At 44.4% G+C, this 22,366-nt stretch overlaps 1 protein-coding gene across 6 annotated transcripts in view; it reads right to left on the reverse strand.

The window, feature by feature from the left end:
- Positions 1–1,088: 1,088 nt before the first annotated feature.
- The window catches only part of LOC115387998 (plasma membrane calcium-transporting ATPase 1-like), a 99,213-nt gene continuing 77,935 nt past the window's right edge, over positions 1,089–22,366 (reverse strand). For 3 of the 6 annotated variants that reach the window (XM_030090913.1, XM_030090910.1, XM_030090911.1), the window contains 6 exons: positions 18,614–18,805; positions 14,420–14,633; positions 14,125–14,336; positions 13,456–13,563; positions 11,964–12,146; positions 1,089–4,581 (listed from right to left, as the gene is read on the reverse strand). In XM_030090913.1, coding sequence (XP_029946773.1) covers positions 4,336–4,581; positions 11,964–12,146; positions 13,456–13,563; positions 14,125–14,336; positions 14,420–14,633; positions 18,614–18,805 — 1,155 coding nt within the window. In that variant the 3' untranslated portion in view covers positions 1,089–4,335. Of the gene's footprint in view, positions 4,582–7,487; positions 7,696–11,963; positions 12,147–13,455; positions 13,564–14,124; positions 14,337–14,419; positions 14,634–18,613; positions 18,806–22,366 lie in introns of all 6 variants that reach the window. The other 3 variants (XM_030090914.1, XM_030090912.1, XM_030090915.1) reach the window with 2 other exon arrangements.

Consider the following 22,366-nt stretch of genomic DNA (forward strand, 5'->3'; position numbering starts at 1 on the left):
GGAACGGAAAAAAACGACTTTGGCAGAGTAACTCTTAAAGCTTGGCTGGGTGATGATTGGCTGATTGCCCCCCCTCCGACATCCCGTCACCCCGACACAGACAGCAGGTACACCTCAGTCACCTATATGACAATATTTACACTGTACTGACTGCAGGAGCGCAGGCGTTCAGCAGGACAAAACAAAGAGGAAACGCATCGTTTGCAGTGTGTGCGCGTGTGTGTGTGTCTCATTTATAACCAACAAACACACGACGGGAAGAGGCAGCGCTTCAACAGTCCTGCACTCTTCCCTGTTCAGTCGTGTGTACATAGAAAAACGATGATCTGTATCAGCTGCAGCTGTGTCCCGTCGCAGGCTCCGCCTCCCTCAGAGTTTGCGTTTTACCAACGAATTTAAAATCGGGATTAAAGCCGAAGAACCGAGGCGACTCGGGCTCCTTTGGGGACGACTTGGAAAAGGCTGGTCCGGAGCCAGACTCAGCGCCTCTGAAGCTCTGATTGAGGAGCTCCTGCCCACTCACTGGTCTGGAAACAGGCTCACAGGAAGCTACAGGGGATGTCGCAAAATCACAGAGTAACACATTTTAATAAGCTTTGGTGAAGCGATCACAGCCTTGTAGAGAGTTTGTGCTGAAATGATCAAATGGTGAAGAATAATTGAAGAGAGTTCAAGGTTTTAGGGACATTTTTGCAGGTTTGATTTAAGTTCTAACAAACTAAATCCAATTTGGGCTTTTCAACACTTCTCACTCTGAATGTTTTGGACTGTGTCTCTGTCAGCGAGCTGCTTTTGGACGTCCTAACCAACCAGGATCGTCTCAGCTTAAAGCAGTTCTGGGAGCCCGGGCCTCGACCCCCTCTGAGAGGAGGTGGAGCTCGACGCGACACACAGCTCTGGTCCTCTTTAAAGTTGTCGGCTCTGACGCCTGGCGGCTGGAAAACGGCATAAACCCACTCATTCCAAGAAATCATTCGTCGTAGCTTTAAAAGTACAGAAACAAACAAACCCAGAGGTTGGATAAATAATTATACACTCCCATTTAATGTTTTTTTGACACGTTTAAGTGTATTCATGTTGCATTGGCGGAACTCTAAATGGAGTTGGATTACTGCGAAATCACATAGCGTGTAGTGTGTGCCACAACATCGTCTGAAATAAGGTGAATATACTCATGTAAAAAGGGGGCTTATGAGATAAGATTGTTGAGTTTCCAATTGAACGGCCGACAAGAAGTAAACAAGTCACTGCAGGTTTCTGAGCCCTAACATCAGGTGACCAAGACGACACACGTGGCATAAATATTTAGAGAGCTGTAAAAAGACAGAGTCCACGGTAGATTCATCTCATTCATGTACTGTACTGTCACCAAACTCTTCAGCCTATACATATATATTCATATATCTCCAAAATATTAAAAAGTACTTAATATAAAAATACAGAAGAATTGTAAAAAATGAGCAAAACATTGAATTTTATATGAAAACCATGCAAGAAAGATTTCCCATTTAGTTAAATAGTAACTCTAAGATTTTTCAGGAAAGCAAGGGAATGAAAGGGAAGTGGTCGGATGAGAGAAGCGCAGGCGAACTGCCACCGACTCGCTTTTCATGTAAACATTGTAGAGGTCCTTTAAACTTGGTTCGGCAGTGACGACTGAAGATTTTCTCCTTGCTTTTTTTTTTGGTCGTGTTTGGAGCAAAGGGCCGGGGGAAGGCGGGTGGGTTGGGCGGTTTGGTCGGGGGAGATGGGAGTCAAAGGGTCAGAGGTCGGGGCGTGAGAAAGTCCAAAGGAAACCTCGAGAACAATGAGATAAAAAACAATACAGACAACCTATAAAATATGGCTCTGAGTTACATAGAAAAAGCTCATCAGAGGGGAGAGGAAGAACCTAGTCATGACAAAAGAGTTGGAAATATGGCAGTAGTAGCAAATTACTTCAATAACGTGTACTAGTTCATCGATAGGTTGATGGCTGCTAGTCAGACTAAGAGGGGATTAGACGTATCGCTGCTTCTGATTGGAGGAGGATTCCTTTTTCTTTCGAGACAGTAATCTGCGGACGATGTGAAGCAGGAAGTTCTAAGCGGCAGCAGAAGGGGACACAGTGGATTTAGCTTTCTGGGTCGACTGGTGACATCGACAGCCTCCCATAAACCTCGGCGTGGGCGCCACGCCGACACGTGTCAATCGAACACAGCCGAGCCGAGACGGACGGCCGTCCCCGCCGCCGGCTGCGTGACGTCACCGACAGCCCGATTCAGTCACAAGTCTGACAAACGAGGGGACAGAAATATCAGGAGTGGTACTAAGATTAGTTTTAAACACAGGCAGACGGTCCAGACATTGTTCGGAGCTTCGTTTCCCTCCCGAGCCGCCGAGCCGAACCTCCTGCGCCGAGACGCTGAATGGACTCATCGATGCTGCGGTCGCTCATGTTGGAACTTCCGTTTGAACTCAACACCTGTAAGAAGCACATCGTGACGTCTTGACTCGATCACAAGCCCTGTGCTGAGCTGAAGTGAGCGAGTCGTCTGCTTTAAGGTTAAGATAAATCTGTTTACGTGCTTCTGCATCTTTTGGTCTTCCGCCGGTTCTGATTTAACCACAGTAGCTGAGATACCATCATCGACACTCAGCCATACTTTATCGGAGGTTGCTCATCGGCCTTCCAACCATCACTACTGTTTTCCATTGAGTTGATTCCACTCCAACTGCAGCTTAAAAATCACTGAAAGCCATTTGGTTTGCGCTTCAGAAGTGGAACTGAATTCGTTCATCAAACTGGTTAGTGATGTAAACGAGGGGCTGAAATGCTCCAGCGGATCTTAACCAGCTTCATTTAAACAAGGCAGAAGAATGAATGTTTCTCATCCTGTGGCAGTGATGGTCAGACCTTGAAGGTGGAAAATAAAAGCCCGTCAGCATCAGGGCGAGCTCCATCTGAAAGAGTGACACAGTGGGACGCCTCACTGAGATAAATTTCAGCAGTATAGATGAAGACAGTGAACCCTCCGTCCCAGTCGGAGCAGCTGAAAGTGGTTCAGGTCAAGACACGAAGACCGCGGCGGTCTGGTCCCAGCAGCGAGAGTCACTGCGATAAGGTTTTGGCCCTTTGGGTGTTTGGCGCGAGCGGCGGCCTCATTTTCCCCCCCAGTGTGCCTCAAACCCCCCACACGGGTGTGTGAGAGTGAGCCATGTCGGACGGCACGAGCCATGAGCGGAGCATCGATGAGCCCGTTTCCGAGGCGACGGGACGTTCGGACCCACGGGCGGGGAATTCCGCGTCGCTCCGAACGGACGAACAAACGTGGTCGTCAAAAACGGAAACCCAAGTATTCATTCCCAAGTTTTCATGCGACTCAACACGACAGAAACAAAACATGCATCCTACTAGAGTAAGTGAGGGGGAGAGGGGGGGGGGGGGGGGGGCAGAGAGAACCAGAACCCTGACTGGATGAGATGAAGCCAGACACCCAGTGAAAGAGAGCGCTCTCGGGACACCGCCGCGTCCGGGGTTTCCAGGGTGAGAAACCTTCGGTCCTTCCACATGCAACACAGCAGCAAAAACAAAACAAAACCAAAAAAACAAAAACAACACATATAGACATGATAAAGGGAAGAACATCTTTTTTTTTAAACAGTTTAACCTTGAAGACTGTAGTGTCACACTCACAAGACATTCTCAGGAGTCTGAATCATCTATCCATTAACATTCCTTAAAGTGTTCTTTAAAAAAAAAACAACAACAAGGGGAAAAAACAAGGAAATAAAAGGGTTACAATTTTGCATTTGCCTAAAAATCTTCTTTCTGATCACCAAACCCGGCTTATAGCTGTGAAGAAGAGCAGAAGCGTATGTACATCAGGATTGCTGCACTCGCAAAGTTCGGTGCTGCTTTTCGACGACGCAGGAATGAAAGCGAGTAAAGAAACACAACATGCTGCTGTGAGTCCCGCAAAATTAAGCTCAACAACTTTTAAAAGCTTCTTCAAAGGTATCGTCAAGTAAAAAAACAAAAACAAAAAACAAAGCCATGAATGGACGAGGACAGGCGATCCACGGCGAAGACGATGGACTCCACCCCGTGTGGAGGCGGTGGAGGACGAGACTTACAGGCAGAACCACGCCACAGTCGCTATGAAAAACACAACGTGGCAGGAATGACCGAGGGGGGGTGGGTGGGGGTGGACACAACGTGAAGCATGTGCAGGATGAGGGGACGAGCAGAGTCATGACTTCCCTCCTCAGTGACAGTTCAGTTGGTGGGGTGACAGAAGATGCTGATGAAGAGGAGGAGGGAGAGGAGGAGGAGGAGGAGGAGGAGGGAGGAGCTCAGATGGATGACTCATGGCCGTGGGGGAAGGCGCGGGGCGGCTCCCCTCCTCCACTGGCCCCAGACGAGGAGCTGGGGAGGGGGTCGATCTCGTCTCCGGTCTCCTCGATGGTGGGGATGCGAGCCTCCTCCTCGGACAGGGGCACGAACTCGGGATGGGCCATGAAGCTGTGGATGGAGCTACGGGACTCTGGGCTCTCCAGCCCCTCGTACAGGGAGCTACGGAACGCGTTCACCACCTTAATCTGGAACAAAGAGAGAAAACGGCCGTCAGAGGGCGAGCGGCGCGACCAGACACGGCTTTTATGTTTCTGAAAGCGTGACGTCAAAACAGGCAGCAGGGGCTGATGGGACACGTGGCGGTCGTGCATCTGAATCTGGGCAGGGAAGTGCAAAAAAAACCCCACAAAACACAACTTCAATAAGTAGAATGGAGGGCGGCTGGATGGGAACGCGGTGGGCAAATTCATAAGATGCTCACAAAACGTCAACACAAAATATATCAACACGATGTTTGAGGGCAGCTGAATGCAGGAAGTGCAACCAAAACAATTCACCGGCAGGCAAGTGGGTGTGGAGCGGGACCACGACACTCACACGTGCACACACACATATCACTGTTTACCAAAACAACAGGGACGTGCACGCACTCTGGAACCAGAATTCCTCAAACTTTAAATTAAGTGTGTTGAAGCTGGGTTTGCTCCTATCAGGACTTTCAGAATGATTTCGAGGCAAGTTGGGGGTCAGTAAAGGGTCACATCATGAGGAAAAACATCCAGATCACATGAGAGCCAGAAGATGTGGATGCAGAGTCCCAGATTTAGGATTTTATCAGACAACATAATACCTGTATGCTGGTGTTAGTAATCCCCAAAAACTTTTACAGAACAAAAACACCTATTTCATCATTAGTTGAAACAACCATATGTGCTTTTTTCTCCCAAACCTTAAAATAGGATTCATCTATAGGCACAAAGTTTCTGTCACTGTCCTCAACACAGAACTTAAACTGCATGTCTCTGAAGACCATATAGGTCAAATATTAACATTTAGAATGGAAGAGAGAGATCTTCATTATAGTGAAAAGAGCAAAAATAGACATTAACCAAGGTCATTCTATAACCGTAAAGATGTTCAAATCAATATCAAACTTTCCAAATTTCACAGGATGAAGCATCATCAGCCTTTGTTAGAGGGTATCCCATTTGATTAGATTTTTAGGCAGATGTAAAGATTCAGTTTAGTGAAACAAGCAACTAATCAAAGATTCAACTATTTTTTTTGTCTTCAATAACCAGATTTTTTTAAATTGTAAGAGAAAGAACCACTGTGTCGAACTCCAAATATTTTACTACACTGATAAGCCTCTAGGATGATACGTCTTGTTTTTCCATTCGGATCGAAGTGTTTTTCACCGCTGGGATGCAGAAATATCTGATAACACTGGAGCCATCTTCAACCATCTTGTATTTCTTTGCGACAAATTAGCAGTTCATTAAATTTTCTTCATAAATACTCCAAACTAATCCACGTTCTGAGGCGCCGAGGCTCCTGTGGGCCGCAGACCCACTTTGCCAAATTCATCAGTAGCGTTCGTGAAAAACTGATGCCCAGTAAACAACAGGGAGAAAAGATACAACACATGCATAATGTTAAGTATTTATAATTACAGTCGGAGCCAGAATGATTTTGTCCTCTAGCTGCTCTCTTCTCACTGCCTAAAGTCGTTTTCTCTGTGATGAATCCACAGAGGCTGCAGCTGATCACACTGATTTATACGCACCAGCAGACACTCTTCATTATAATTAATAACCCTGCAGTTCAAAGCTCTCTATTACTGAACCACAGGAGAGCTGCAGGCTGAGCACTGGAGCTTAGAGCATACATGCAACCACCACACTCACACACTCTTCACGCACACACACACACAGCCAAACACTCCTCACACACTCACAGTCACACAGTTGAAAAGCTCTGGGCTGTTAAACCATGAGAGACTTGCTGAGCCTGACAGATTTAACCCTGCTCAGGATTAACCCATAAAATTATCTTGGTGACCAGGCTGATGCCTCAGAGAAACAGAGTGAGAAAGAGGAGAAAAAAAAAAAAACACAACAAAGAAAATAGGACAGGGATTTTTTTTCTTCCTCTTTCCACTGTCACGAATCAGAGGGATTCGCAGCCTCTTTTTCCTCCAGTCTGTCGGTTGTGCCAACAGCTGTGATCTCTTACCAACTCATCAGCAGCAAGTCTCATCAGGGTTAATAGACGCGTGTGAGAGTAGAAATCTCCGTAACATGCAGGAGCAGAAGCGGTAGGTTGAAAGGGAGGTAATGAAAGTATTAGAAAAAAAAAAAAAAGGAAGCGCAGAGATTAAGATGGAGGAAAGGCTTGAGCAAAGGATGGTGAAGGAGGAAGGATCAGAGATGGAAACGGTCCCGGTTTCTGCAAGTTCTGCAAGCCTGCATCGTGTTTAGGAAACAACAGGAGTGTAGCTGCAATATTGTGCACAAATATAATGCACGATGAGTTCAAACGTGAGATTTTAAAGTATTTGCAAAAAAAAAAAACTGGAATGTCAGACATCTATATGAGCTCTGTCTTTTCCCAAACTGGAAACTATCTCTTCATGTTGTAATGTTGACTCCTTCTGCTGTTCTGAGTCATTTCACGGCTTTATTTTTTCTTTTTTGATACTATAAATACAAAGTTTTCATTAATCTTCTGTTATTTTGAGTATCACATTAAAACTTGCTCCAGAAAAAACCTACAGTTACTGTAAATGCTTTTATATATGATGATTAGCAGACGCACACTTTGCTGCTGCTTTGTCTTTCAATAAATTACCAAATTAAAAAAAAACAAAACACACTCAGCTAATTTTTCAGATATGATCCAACTTTTCTGACTTGTTGCTTCTTTCAGTGACTATTTGGTGTAAAAAAAGAGACGAAATACTGAACGTAAATGAACTTCAGACATCAGATAGTTCTGATGAGTCCTGGGCATGCAGACACCTGCCGATGGCAGAAGCAGTGCCGGAGCACCATGCAATGTTTCCAGTTTCATGCAGGGTGGGGCAGAGAAAGAGAGACAGGGTCCAGCCCGGTGAAGCGCGGTGTTAGCTGGCCTCCCGTCACCGACTCACTGCCTGCAGTGGAGGAGGAAGCAGCGGCGGCGGGCGGAGCCCCGGCCGAGTTGGTGAGAGAGGAGGAGGAGCTAAGCCCTACGTGGGTGGGGCTAGAGAGAGTTTTGGCGGCAGTGGCGTCATTGTGCTGGCTGACGACGGACGGCTGGCGGCGCAGGGCACCGGGCACCGCCGCCTGGCCCGTCTGGAAGGTATAGACCACATCCATCTGAAGGAAGGACAGCCACAACACAGTGTTAGACAGCAGAGAGAAGAGCGGACACGGGGGACAGGGAGGAAGGAGCGGTTAAAGACGGTTTTAAGACTGGAGGGGGGGGGGGAAGTTCAAGTAATTTCAACTTATTCAGAAAAAAGGACAGACACAAAGATATGAAGATCTGGAGAGTGAGAAATGTTAATATTTATGGCTAACTTATTGCTTGTTGTACGGAAGCGTTAGTTCATCAGTAAATGAGGTCATTTCTGCGTCACTGAAGTTGGTCTAAAAACTGTCACGTGACACCAAGCGTCCAGATAAAATCGAGACACTTTATTTGACTTGATCTGAAGGACAAATGTTCTTATTCGTCCAGATGGCGGCATCGCTTTCAGGACCGGGGAGATCTGTGTAATCATTGGAAAAAAAGCGTCTCATCTATCTCTGAAGGGAGAAAGAAATCCTGTTAAAAGTCGAACAGCCTCAGGTCTCAAATTGCAAGTAAAAAAAAACGTAATTTTTAATCGCACAAACCACCTGTCAGTGGGATAACCTTCCCTGTGCTCATTTGCAGCAGAAAGAAAGCATCAGTGAGCATGAGACAGAGACAAAGAAAAGGGGATGAGGCAGAGATCAATAGGGAGGAGAGGTTACAGGAGCGAGGAGGAATCTGAGAAGCACGACCGGGGAAAGCTGTCATTTATTCACAGACCAAATGTAAAAATCCACATGAAGCACCGACAGAGAGGGGAAATAAAAAGTCTGTGAATGGGGCTGACAGCACAGGAGAGAGACGGAGCCAAAAAACAGGAGGAAGAGGAGAAATGTGTCACTTGGAATGACTGATAAAGTTTCGGCAGCGAGGTGCTGCTTGTACCAATTATTCCCCCACTGTGTTTGACTGTTGAGGCGTTGAGCGGCACAACGCTGCCCACCAGGATTAGAGGAGGAGGAGGACAGGAAGAGGAGCGTGGAGAGATAAGAACCTAATTAGCTTGCAGCCTTTTTGTCGCCTCCCCCTCCATCCCCTCATCCTCCCATCCCAGGAGGACGGCGGACTGATATTGCAGATACACAGCCACGGAGAGAAAAGAGCGAGCTTCCCCCTCTTCTTTTCTCTCCAGCATGTCTGACGGTGGGGAGACAGAGAAGGACGGGGGCTTTGTTTCCGTTTCTTCTCGCGTGGCGTCCTCCAGTGACGCTGCGCGAGGGTCAGACCAAGGTTATTATCAAACACCGAGGCGCGGCTTCCTTCTCCGGCAGGGTTCCACTCTGCCCTCAACACCACTGCTCCGAGTTGTTCTGGATCGCAACATGCGACCTTAATTAGTTGGTGGAGTTAGATCTGCATTTCTGTAGTATATATAAGTTCAAATTTCCATTTTTATTTGTATTTTAAGCACTTCTTGCTGAGCAACTAACTACTGGGTTCCAATCTTTCATGCTTAAGAATCATAAAATTGGATGATAATCCAATCATAAAGAGGACAATAACAAATTAGCTGATTTTTAACACATTCTGCAGCAATACAATTTAGAGAAATCTGATGTTTTGGCTACGTAGGTAATATAAATCCAACTGTATCTGAGCTTTTCCAGCAGGATTTTTAGCCTCATCGTCTCCAGAGGGACATATCTCATGTTATATAGCAGCTAAATGCACAACCTGCCTGCTGTTCAGTGCTGAACAGGCGGACTTTCTCTTTTAATACTCTCTTTGAAAATCACAGCTGATGGAGTCCAAAAACACTGTGATAACAATGAGAGCGATTTAAAAAGTAAAGCTTTAAATTACTACAGAGCAGCAAAAATTCATATGAGGCATTTTGTTAATCTGTTTTTTTGTCCCCCCCCCCCCCAATCTCTGGTATTAAAAAAAACATCACTTGCAAAGAGAGTAAACTCACACCAGCAAAAATGCTTTTTAGTTGAGCATTGCAATTCCATAGATACTAATGGTCAATTTAAAATGAAACAAGAAAAATAAACGACTGCAAACAACGGTCGTGTTAATAAGTTCGTGTTAATAAGAGGAACTTGGTGTGCCTGCAGACGTCAAACACAAACTGTGGAGGACAAAAAAAAAGGAAGAAGAAGAATATATTAGTTATTACTAATTCAGATGTGTTTACCCCGCGGCCACAGTGAGAATAAGTTAGCTTGCAGCTGAGAGGGAAACACCTGACCTTTGCGTGTGTGCGTGTGTGTGTGTGTGTGGGCTGTAGGTGGGTGTTAGCATCGTGGCTAATGAAGCCCATAGGGACTGAATGGGATTGCCTGTGGAGATGCTAGCGCTCAGCGAGCACTGATGTAGGAGGAGGAGGAGGAGGAAAACTACGAATATGAAGCGTATTTATCTAGTGTGACTTTGCTCCTGTTCTGACTGTTCTGGAACAGTGTGAATGACCGGCTGCAGCAGTGAAATGAGAAGTCAGACATCAGCTCACTAAAGTGTGCTGCAGTCCAAGTAAATGTACAGTTTCAGCTGCACTTTTTCACAAAGCGAGGCTTTTGGATAGTTTGCTGGCTGCTGGATAGGGAAGCTAAAGGAGTTAGCACTGAGGGGATGACTGATATGACAACCCCACCTCCCTTAATTTGAATTTCTCAGCTTATCAACCTTTCAAGGTGCAGCCTCCACATCCTGTCCAGTAGACATATAACTTAATCTTTCTCTTTAGATTCAGATCCAGAGCTGAGTTCTCTCTAAACTACTTGGTTTAGTCACAAGTTAGCCTTTAACTTCTTCGCTTCAAATATTGACAAGTAACTGCAGCTGATTTCTGTTTAGTTTAACATGGTTGTTGACAATTTTTTATTTTTTTTTTTTTGTGTAAAGTGACTGTGCCAGTCTTCGGTCAGGTGCTGTTAAGCTAGAAGAAAACGCTGCAATGCAACAATCAAAAACAGTTTGTGAAACTTAGCACTATGAAACACAAAGACATTTGTCTGTTTTAATTACAAGGAAAAAAAATCTTCTGCGGCATCTTATCGCTGGTTCCATATCACACTTACTACAAACCGTTCCAAAAGTTCTTTTTTATTCAAGCTTCTAACTGAAATTTGAGCTTAAAACACATTGACTGACTTAGTTTACTGACTAATGCAAATATCCAATCAGCTTTTAGTCATACACTAGCTGACACATTTAATTTCTGTGTTTTAATGAAGTGCCTCTGTTCTGCAGCTCTGCAGCAGAGTGTGAAATTAAGTGGACAACAGTTGCAGCGTGTGTGTGTGAGTGTGTGTGAGTTTAATCTAGTTTTCCCTTCACACACTGATGAGTGAATGAACAGCAGAACGGTTGCAGAGAAGACGACTTCAGTGCGCGAACGTGGCCCTCAGGTGTAGCACTGAACGTTAACGTACAGCTTTGATCGTGTAAATTTGATTTTAAAGTGGGAGCAGAGCGTATCGGATAAAACATCCAGACATTAAAAGAGGAGGTGAGGCCGCAGGAATATAAATCAACCTTAAAACTATAAACTGCAGCAGAAAATACCTTTTGGAAAGTTTTACTCCGCTTGACAATAAAGATACCGGGATGTTTTCCGCTGACCGGCTCCAGTTTACCGCCACGCTGGGGCTTTTATAACAGCCGATATGGATGTTATTATACACTATCGGAAAAAATGAGTTTGTCCTCACTATCAACAGGAACTGAACGTCTATTTATGACGGTTTCAGAGTAAAGCTACCAGGGTTTATCTGCCCTCATTTTTAAAAGGTCCCCACTTGACATGTTTGAAGGATAAAATAAATTACTCATTCATATAAAGAAAAACAACGGAATTACCTCCTCAGAGACCCATAAAACGGCATTTATACGTCTTGCACCTACTGAAATATCCAGATCTGATAAATGTGGAAATAATTTAAAGGCTTTTTAATGTGAGATGTCTCGTGTTTTCACCGAGTCTGTCAGACTTTCCACATTAATGTCGTAAAAGTTTGGCCTCAGTTGGCTTCTAAACTGCTGATGCAGATGGAAGTCAAGGACATCTGCTCCCTTTATTTCCTTCCTTTTGGTACAGGACCAGTGACAGACCTCTGAGAAGGATGTTGGATTTTAGACACAAAGTTAAAGAACCATTTCAACAAAAAAGAAAACATCCAATAACAAGGTGAGAATATGACAACAGTGCAACAACCATGTGACTGAAACACTCATGTTTTTCTCCCAGAGACACCTGAGCTTCAGAAACCTGCATTATGTCAAACTTTGCAGTCGAGTCAGACGTGTGTTCTTTGGGCACCGTGGACGGTGGCGGCCATCGTACCTGCGTCTGGATGCGGTTCAAACCTCTGAACCAGAGGATCTGGCCTCTCCTCAGCTCCATCTCGGCATGGTCGATCTCGTCTGCGCCCTCCGTCAGCTCCTCCTCGTGGATTTCCTCCTTCGTGATGCCGTGGCCCGCCTCCTTCAGGAACTTCAGGTGGTGTGTGGGAATGGCCGAGATCAACTGGAGTAGAGTGAAAGCATTCGTTTAGGGATCAACTCCACGATTCCTGACCGCGTTTTCACAGCAACACTCAGTTCAAGTCAAAAAGCTCGGTATCTGGAGGAATTCATGAGATCGGAGGAGATTTAGACGGATTGCATTTTTACCATCCTCAAATTTCAAAAAAGAAATCATAAGAATAAAACAAATAAGCAACAGTAAAACTAATATTGTCTCAATATAAAGACATCCTGTCTAAAGTGAATATGATACAATAAAATTACCTCCACAGGTCTGACAGCATGCTCAATATAAAAAGCGTCAAAGTCATTTTTATTCAGGTCTATCAATAACTTTGAATATTAAACTTATTAGGAAGTCAACATCAAAACAGGCAGTTGCATGAGTTTCACTTTAAAGTATTTTACAGCGTTACACTGATTAAGTGTACTTTATTTTGAGAGGGAAAGATTTTAATCCCTTCCTGTGACAGAAGTGATTCAACATACAGTAACATATAAAAGACGAGAGATATCCCCCCCAGTGTCTTTGTCAAATTACACCTGACCAAGCAGGAGGGCCTTGGGTTTGAAGCGCTTCACGCTGGGAGGAGCTGCTGAAGGTGGTTCACTTCTTTTGATGGATTTCGTCTTCCATTTCATGCAACGTTCCCATTTTCCTGAACTAAGGGCTGCAGTTTTTCGTTTTTATCTCGTATTGCTGATATTGCGTGGCTGCTCCTGGACTGTTTGCTCTCTGTCAATAAAGATAGAGCAGTCTCCTGCCACGGCTGCCTATCAGCTTTTTATATGTATGCCACCTTCCTCTGCTCGCTCGCTCCGTTACTTCTAAAATAAATCACAGGCCTCACATCAGTCCCTCTGTCAGCGGCTTCCTGTCTCTCCCTTCTCAGTGTTTGCCCTCCAAATGAACCCGCTCTGCTTCTAACAGCAACTTTTTTTTTTTATTCTGGATAACGTATGCTTTCCAAGCCCCTGTGTGTGTGCCTGTGTGTGTGTGCGCGCGTGTTACCGGGATCATGCATGTGACGGTGTGTGTTTGTGTGTGTATCCACACAGGGACTGACATGCTGGGTTTGTTTTCCCTCGGCGCTCGTAAACAGGAGTCGCGTTGCTTTCATGTGCGGAGCTCATTACCATGGCAATGGTTGCGATGGCAACGCTGCAGCAAGCGCGAGTGTGACCGGCAACAGTTTGCCGCCACAGACCCGGTGTATCCACCTATTTGTCCTCGGCTCAGAACGCGCCGTTTGTCCTCAGAAGTCTTTGCGCCTCAAGTTGGGAGGAGACGCCTGCGGCTGCGATCTCACCTGTCCCCACAGCAGCTCTCCCACGCCAATGAACACACACCACAGCCACTGGTCGATAGTCAGAGCCGTGCAGGAGAACGGTTTCCCTCCAAGCTGGACGATGATGATCTGGAGGGTTGGGGAAAAAAAAAACAAGAGAACATCTTAGAAAAGTCAAGCCAGAATGTTTGGTATCAAAGGAAACCACCTCCGGCAGCTGTGCTTGAAATGTAGATGAATCTGCTGCTGAAAATTATTCTAAACAGATCCACGACTCCTTCCTTTGAGAAACAATAACTCAAACCTACAGTGATTATCTGCAAGCTGTCACTGAAATACCACTGGTCACTGGTACTTTCTTTGCATTCATTCACTAAATAACAGAAGTAAAAATAGCAAGCGGCTACAAACGTTGATCTCAGTTCCGTCATGCTGTACTTTCCAGTAAAAAAAAACAAGCGAAGAGTTTTTCTCTAGATATGAGGAGCAGAACAGAGTTTGTCACTAAAGCAACTTGGCTTCTGTGCTCAGTGCTTTTGCTGTTATATGAATGAGCGAGTGATTGAACAGCTGTACAGATGAGAGCAACAGGCAGTGGAGAATTCATTAAGACTTGCACCAACACGTGTGTGCACGTCAGTATGAACGTGATATAGAGAGAGCTTTACACAGTGATGATGATGAAGTTACCTGCAGGATGAAGGTTCCCAGCACAACGCTGCAGAAGATGGGGTTCCTGTAGACTCCCTCGAAGACGTTCCTTTCTCCGTGGATCTTCCTGGCGTTGATTTCGTTGAAGAGCTGCATCATGACGAAGACGTTGAACACGATGGTGTAGTGCTCAGTCGGTGGGGAGTGCAGGGGAGTGTTACGGCCGCTGTCGATGTCGAAGAACGTCTCGCCTGACAATCAGAGGAGAATAATAAGCATAATGTCACAACATCACGACACACGAGTCTCCAGATCTGTTGGATGTTTCAGTCACCAGCAAAGAGCAGAGTGAAGATGATGACGAGCTGGTACACTGCGTGGCCCAGGATGTTCTTCATCATGGTTCTGGAGATGAGCGGCTTGTCGCGGCCGTACGGTTTGCGGAGCAGCAGAGACTCGGTGGGCGGCTCGGTGGCCAGAGCCAGAGACGCCAGAGTGTCCATGATGAGGTTGACCCAGAGCATCTGCACCGCTTTCAGAGGGGAGTCCTGCAGGAGGAGAGGCCAGTGGCATGAGAAGAAACTAGACTGAGACAACACACGCACATTCAGTAAGTTAGGTTTTAATCTTGTTTCTGTAATTTCCCACAAGCTTCGTCTCTCTTTTTTCCTTGATTCTGCATGTTCACAAATTAGAAACATGCAGCTTTAAATGTGCCAGACTCTGAAATCAAACCGAGCACATTTGTGTCTTTGCTTTCCCTGAAATTGCATCATGTTTCGTCTGAACACGCAGCGAGAGTCACTTGACGACGATGTGACAGCTGCAGCTCCTGGTGAGGTCGGCTTTCCAAAGCTTTTCAGGGACGTGCCGAATATTTAGACTGCTGTGCCAAAATTCCATGAGTTAGATATGTATTTTTAGAAGTTTTCAAGGTTAAATTTTCCCTTTTCTATGCTGTTCTGATTATAAATTTTAAGTCTTTTTTTTTTTCCACTCTGCAGCAATGACAGAAGAAGTTTGGATGGACATTTCATTAAAAACATTACATAACAACAGTTACATGTTTAGTTAAAGTCAGCAGCAAAGTAAAATAAAATATATAGATGTTAGGAAAACGGAGGTCATATGTAGCTCATGAGTACAAACACAGCTGCAAGCAACAAACACTGGGAACAATCAGTCAGCAGCCGTGGGAGAGACGAGGATAATGGAGATGCTGTCTTTTGTCAGATTGCCAGTTGCACAGGTCCTGATTGTCAGCTGGCGGAGTAGGAGGAACAAAGAGCGCTCTTTAAATCAAGAAGCAGAGCTTCTGTGATGATTAAAGACAATTGATGATCAAAAACAAAAATGAGATCTGAGATTGTTGTTGAATTGTTGACCTGATCAACAGTCAGCGGTGGCCGACAACATCTGTGATTCTACCAGAGACTGAAGCAGATCTGAGTTAAACACCTGTGATGCACAAGATGCAAAGCAGTTTCCTCAACTCAACTTAACAAACCCCCAAAAAATCTGAAGAGATTTAGACCTTTAAGTCGTAACAGAGCTTAATTGTCCTTTCCATGCATGGCTATGAATTTTTAATCCGGTATGAAAACACATCTTAAAATCCAAGTGTGGCTATCAAAACAGTCTGATTAAATGACTTTTCAGCAGGTATTTTTCCACTGTAAATGTATTTATGTGTTCAAGGTCGTTCTACAGCATTGAGGAACAGAGTTACTTGAGAATACTCGTGATACATTCAGGACAGAACGCCACAGGAAATCCTTCAGTCCCGTGGAAATAAGACTCTACAACTCCCAGACAACAGCTCTGATCCACTGCACTGGACGGTAGAGGAGCTTAGCAGCTCCTTCAGTGGCCGGCGGAGACACCCGCCGTGCAGGAAAGAGCAGGTCCTTCGTCACCACCGCTGTCAGACTGTACAACTCCACTGTGTAGAATATGTGCAATAACCCTGGATATTATAATATCCTGCAATCATCGTCACTGTTTAAACTTCTCATTCTGCTGCACTAAAAACATACTAAAACATATTTGGGTAACACTTTACTTGAAGCACCCGGTATAACACACAGTAGTTATAAACACTCATAAATTATCACAATGCTTTATAACTCACGATACAGCATAGGATTAGGTTTAGGGTTAGGTCCTGGCATTGTGATCATCTATGAACGTTTACAACTATAGCTACACGTGTTATAATGGCTTTATGAATATACTTATGTGTTATACAGGGGGGCTTCAAATAAAGTGTTACCCATATTTGTATATATTACAGTTCCTGTTATATTTTTAAGATATATATATATATATATATATATATATGTATATATTTTAGACTTATATACTATATACTTTTAGATTTTGATTATTACGATTTGCACTATTACTTATTCTTATCCTTTATTTGCACCTTTCATCACTTTTACCCCCCGTGTGTCCTACGAGCCTCTGTACCTGTACATTTCTCCGTGGAGACATTAATAAAGTCTATTCTGTTCTAGTGTTTGTTGTGTTTTTCTGTTCATTTCATTCTATGTTTAGACTAGTTACTGCTTAGCTTAGCCCTGTACATATTAACATTTAAAATGACTTATCTGCCATTTTGATATTTACCTTTTATTATACCTACTCTGTGTTGCTTTTCTGTGTGGAGCAGTTTTGCAAAAAATTTCCACCTGGAATCAAAAAATTATTTCTATTCTATTCCAACATGTGTACTGTGTTGTGTGAGAGAGCAGCTGCTCTACTGCAGACGGTCGCCGACATCACTGCATGCTAAAGAGTGCTGCAAGACGTGCAGAGTGTCAGTGGAAGGTTCAACTGCAGAGGAAAAAATTAAATATATAATAAAAAACTAAACCGCTGCTGCTCTTCACAACTGCTGAACGAGGAAGGAGTCAGGATTTAAGCTCGCACTGGCTGTGGACCTGGAGGGGAGGCCAGTAACCAAGGAAAACGTTCAGCATGACACCAGGCATGTTTTAGACTGAAAACTAACAACAAAGCAACTCTTGAATTCAGCTGCACTCTCCATGGTGACCCGTCACTAAAACCAAACGGAGGCAAGGAACTTCAGGGGAAAAAGTTCCAGCGGAGACATTGTTGCTAATTTAAATGCCAAACATTATCGAATAGTGGATGAATAGTGGATAAGCTTCAGTTTGACATTTATGACTGAATCATAGCATGAAAAGAAGTCTACCATTGAGTACAGTTTCTCAGTTGGATAACTTTTCCTTTTGTCGGAGCTTTCCAAAAATGCAAACAACCTCAGTTTAGTAAAAACAGCACTAATTTCTGAAGCTATAAAGCTGTGGATCTGAAAAACAGTGTGCAAACAGGCAGCCTTGATGCACACACATGAACGCACAGTTAAAAATAAGTACATCAGCAGTCTTATACTGTCCTGATCAAGGTAGGCGTAACAAAAAAAAAAAATTGAATTAAAATGCCTTCAGCATCTGATTTGAATGCACATCGATGCAAACAAAAAAACACACAGCAAACACACACATTACTCTGAATCCCCTCCACTTCTGAAACCCAGCACACACCCCTGGGTCCATCCTCTGTTTGTACAACAAAGACATAAATCATCTCTTAATGATCTGTGCCAACATTTCAGTGGCCAAGCGCCGGCTGATCATGGCGTATAAACACAGCACTGAGACTGCAGACCTGCTGAGTTCCTGTTATATTTCAGGATTATGATGGTGACGTGTTGCCATGGTTTCAGGCTGAATCTTAGCCTACTTTGTGATCTCCGCTCTGTAGTGGAGTTAGTTATCTGTCCTGCCAGCTGTGAGCCTTTCAATTAATGCACAGCCCCAAGAATTTTTTTTTCTTTACAGTGTCAGGAGTTCAGTTTCCTGATTAGAGACACATTATGAAACAAAGAAAATGTGACACGGCCGCCGTGCCTGCTCGCTGCGCTGAGGCGGTCACACGGAAATCACAAACGACTCTTGTTTCTGGTTTCTCAGGAAATTTGATCAGAGATGTACTGATGTTTCCAGACACAAAACACACACAGCAATGAGCTGAAGCATTAAGACCCCTGACAGGTGAAGTAAATAACGCTGATTATCTCTTTTCCATGGCAGCTGTTAGTGGGTGGGATATATTAGGAAGGAAGTGAACATTTTGTCCTCAAAGTTTCGTGAGTTAAAGAGCAGGAGAAAGCAACTAGATTTGAGGAAGCTGACAAGAGGTTGTCAGCCGCCGCCAGACGACTTGGTCAGAGCGTCAGCAGTGCGGCTGATCCAAAGGACAAACAACTGTAGCTCAAAATGCCGGTTATAGAGACGCATCTGAACACACATCACACTTTGATTGCGTACGGACGCACACATATCCCCGACTAAAACAAGACTTTCCTGATGGCCTCTTTAATGTGTCCAGACACAGACAGTTCATAAAAAAAGGTTGTAACATTGCCAAACTGCTTTGAACCATAATCTTGAGGCCGCTTTTCACCATTGAGGCTCACTCATCCATATCCGCGGTTTACCTGAGTGATGCAGGCGCCGGTGAACGCCACAATCACGGCCACCACGTTGACGGTCAGCTGGAACTGCAGGAACTTGGAGATGCTGTCGTACACGTTCCTCCCCCACATCACGGCCTTGACGATACTGGTGAAGTTGTCGTCGGTCAGGATGATGTCCGATGCCTCTTTGGCCACGTCTGTGCCGGCGATTCCCTGACAGGAAAGCAGAGGAGGTGCGGTTAGATGGGACGTTGGGAACGCCAGTCAGCAGCTGGAGCCGCGTTTCCAGACGAGAGATGCTCTGTATTTGTTTCAGAATCAATGATTTGGTTGAAAAAAAAAAAAAAAAAAAAAAAAAAGCCACAGCAGCTATAAATCAATCCTTTTGACAGGCTTTATGGAGGGAAAATTTAATATCTATGACTCCTCAGAACCACAGAGCTCCAGAGATGCCAAAAGACATTACCTGAGGCGGCCTCTGTTTCTTTTTTTTTTTTGATTTACATCTTTAGCAGTAAACAGAGTCGACAAAGAACAGACGAAATGATAAAAATAAATAGAAGCTTGTCCTGTTGTTTCCCTTCTGAACATGTGAGCCAGCTAACATCTTGGGTCCATCTCTACTTGCTGCTTCCCCAGCTCTGCTTTACTCTCTGTGTATTCATGAGTTTAAAGGTCATCCATCCTGCAAACACAGCTGCGGTCTCAATCAGAAAAGTTTGAAGAACTGCATTCATGATTTAATTCAAACAGTGAAACCTCTGCATACTAGAAATGCATGTTAACCATCCTCCCAAATAAAATAAAATAAATACAATTCCAAATGATAGATGTATATGAGCTGCAGCATCAGAAAATATAAGTCGCTTGGATGCAATTTTGTCAGCGCCTGAAGTGCTCATAAGATAAATGTCCCTGATCATAAATGATTAATAAGGCTGGAAAGTGGAAAAGAAATATTTAATTCCGCTGCGCTGGGAAACGCTTTACAGCAATTTTCTTTCTCACTCCAAGATGTACAAACTGTGAAAAGGACACGCTGATTATCTCTAATGACTCCCATATTCTTAAAGAAATAGAAGAGAGAAAAAGCGGCTGGAACTGTGTACATAAACACCTGAGCTGTGGTTCGTCACCGGAGTTAGATACATGTCTCCAGACCGGAAGTTAACAAGTGATCCTCTTTGTGTTCACGGTCTCTGTTCCAGCAGAAGAACGAGCTTTAGCAGCTGAACACGCAGAACAACACGTACAAGTGAGAGGAGAGGGGAAGTCCAGCTTCACAGCGAATAAAACAAACGACTGGTTGAAATCTACAGTTGGAAAAGCAGCACTGCATCGTTCTTTCCCCGTTAGTGTTGTACGTGAGAACCACTTGGCCGGCCGCCACCGGGAGATATCAGCTCGAAACCGCCTTTTAGCATAATGCGGCTAAAGTGTACAGAGCTTTGAGCGAGAATATTTCATGCTGCTGAACTGACGCAGCGGTAAAAATAAAACAGGAGAGTCAGTCTTGTGTTAACAGCCACCGTGAAGAAGCTGTGGTGTGAGCTGCTGCGCCGCTCCGCACAGTCAGACGCTGCCGAGCAGATGGAGGCGGTTCGCTTCTCTGTTTCCCAGCTAAACAGGCGATAATTGAACAGGGACACTTGAAAACTCGAAAATCTTCCAGATGAGGCACATTAGGACTAAAAGGTCACTGCTTTGAATCCACACGTTGCTCCTGAGATGTATTTAAGACCGGCAGCTACAGTCGGGGTGCTGTCTGGCGGTACAGCAGCTGCTCGCCAGCCTGCAGGAGCGGCTGGCGAGCAGACGACTTTCATCCGCAAATAAAGGTCACAACTACACACGGGCGGAGCGGGACGGCGTTCCCAGATCATCCTCGGGCATAAACTGTGTTTTTATATCGATCACTATCAGCTGAGGCTAACTCTCTCTGCTCTGCAGCCAGCCGGGGAGGAGCGGTTCACACTGAATCTAATAAACAAATTATCATCAGCGGCTGATTCACTCCGATGACAAACACTGATAAAGAGAGCAGCACGACTCCAGACTGCAGCCTCTCTGTCCCCGTCTCTCTGGGGCAAAACTTACCGCTGCTCGTTCACAAATGCATTTTAGTCTTTCAACCTGAAATGACTGCAAATAACCAGCATTTGGCCTGCAGTGCTGGAACCAAAACAACAACAACAAAGCAGAGAGCGTATATTAAAAGATGCTGTCAGTGTTTTTGTTGCAAATAAAGCTATTATAGATTTTGCTTTTGCTCATTTTATTTTATTTCAGGAGTAATAGCTTTTGACCTGGGACACTTGGTTGGCAACGAATTACATTCTAGAGTCACAGTGAGAGGATCGGGGTTCGATTCCATGTCAGAGAATCCCCCTGTGACTCTGTGGGTTTTCCCTGGATATCCCAGCTTCCTCGCAGACCTCATAAGGTTCATTAGTGACGCTGTCGAGGTGCAGCTGAATGAAGTCGGCATTAAAGACTAAGAGAGAATCGCTACTTGTATTTCGTATGGTCTTAAAAGCAGAGAAATAATTTCCCTATGAAAATCAGGAGATGCACGAAAGATCAACAAGAAAAACATCTGATCCATGTCTGTGGTTTTCAGCACTAAAATCCATTTCAGGATAGTTTTACAATCACTTTCTGAGGCATCATGAGCTCCGACAACATTAAATTTTCTACTCTGACGCACATTGATAAGGTTTCAGCTCCATGTGACTCCAACCTGGACGCAGCAGGTATACAAGATGAATGAATGGATGCTTTCAGCTCACAGTTCCCACAATGCTGGAGCCCGTATAGACAATGGGTGTAATCTTTCCAGAGGGTGTGTCAGCCGGCTGTGTGCTCCAGACAAGCCCTGATCTGCTTTTTCAAGTCTCACTCAAGCCGACTGACCTGGCTTTTTATTTCTCTGAGAAGACTTCCGTGTACCAAGATGTACCTGAGAAATACGTTCTGTTTTTAGACAGTAAAGTTCTCCTAATATCACCTTGATGTACTTTTTTACTTTGAGTTATGTCACAGTTAAATATTTAAGACGCACAGAGACTGCTGCTCATTTTTTTGATCTCTGATCAACTTCTAATTTCAACTCGTGAGTGTGCTTTGAAAGTGGTAATTTTAATTATTTCAATCAGCAAATACCACTGTCACATGCATTGTGACAGATAAGACTGAGGTGCAAAAAAACTTGAAACTATAAAAACTCGTCATCTGGGAGAAACGCAATATCATTTTGAAAGACAGAGAAGCTTGTCTGTAATATTGGAACAATGTTTTCATACTGTTGTCATTTCCATGTCATGACTGGAAAAAAGGATTTAAACTCACTAAGTGCACAACCTGGTTAAAAACAATATGGACTGGATGATTGACTCAGTAAATGCGTAACTTTTTCAAATATTCATGAAAATAACGAATAAATGCCTGAATTGAGCAACAAATTAAATCCAACGCGATGAAACCAAGCCCATATTGTGGCAGTGCTATAAATGGATGTGCAGCTTGTACTAAAGAGGATGAAATCACTGGAACGCTCTGAAGGACCGACACCAGGGATTAGGATATTGTTCACGGGACTGATGCATTATTTAGTGCATATGAGACGGAATATGGACCAAACAATAAACAGAATCAGTCTCGCTCTCTGTGAGTTGATTTGTGGGAAATGAAAGGCCGTAACTCGGTGTCAGAGTGGGACCCCACTGTGCTGAAGGCATCCAGGCATCAGCATCTATCGATTCCATTTCACAGACG

Source organism: Salarias fasciatus, chromosome 5, assembly GCF_902148845.1.
Source record: "Salarias fasciatus chromosome 5, fSalaFa1.1, whole genome shotgun sequence".
NCBI lineage: Eukaryota > Metazoa > Chordata > Actinopteri > Blenniiformes > Blenniidae > Salarias > Salarias fasciatus.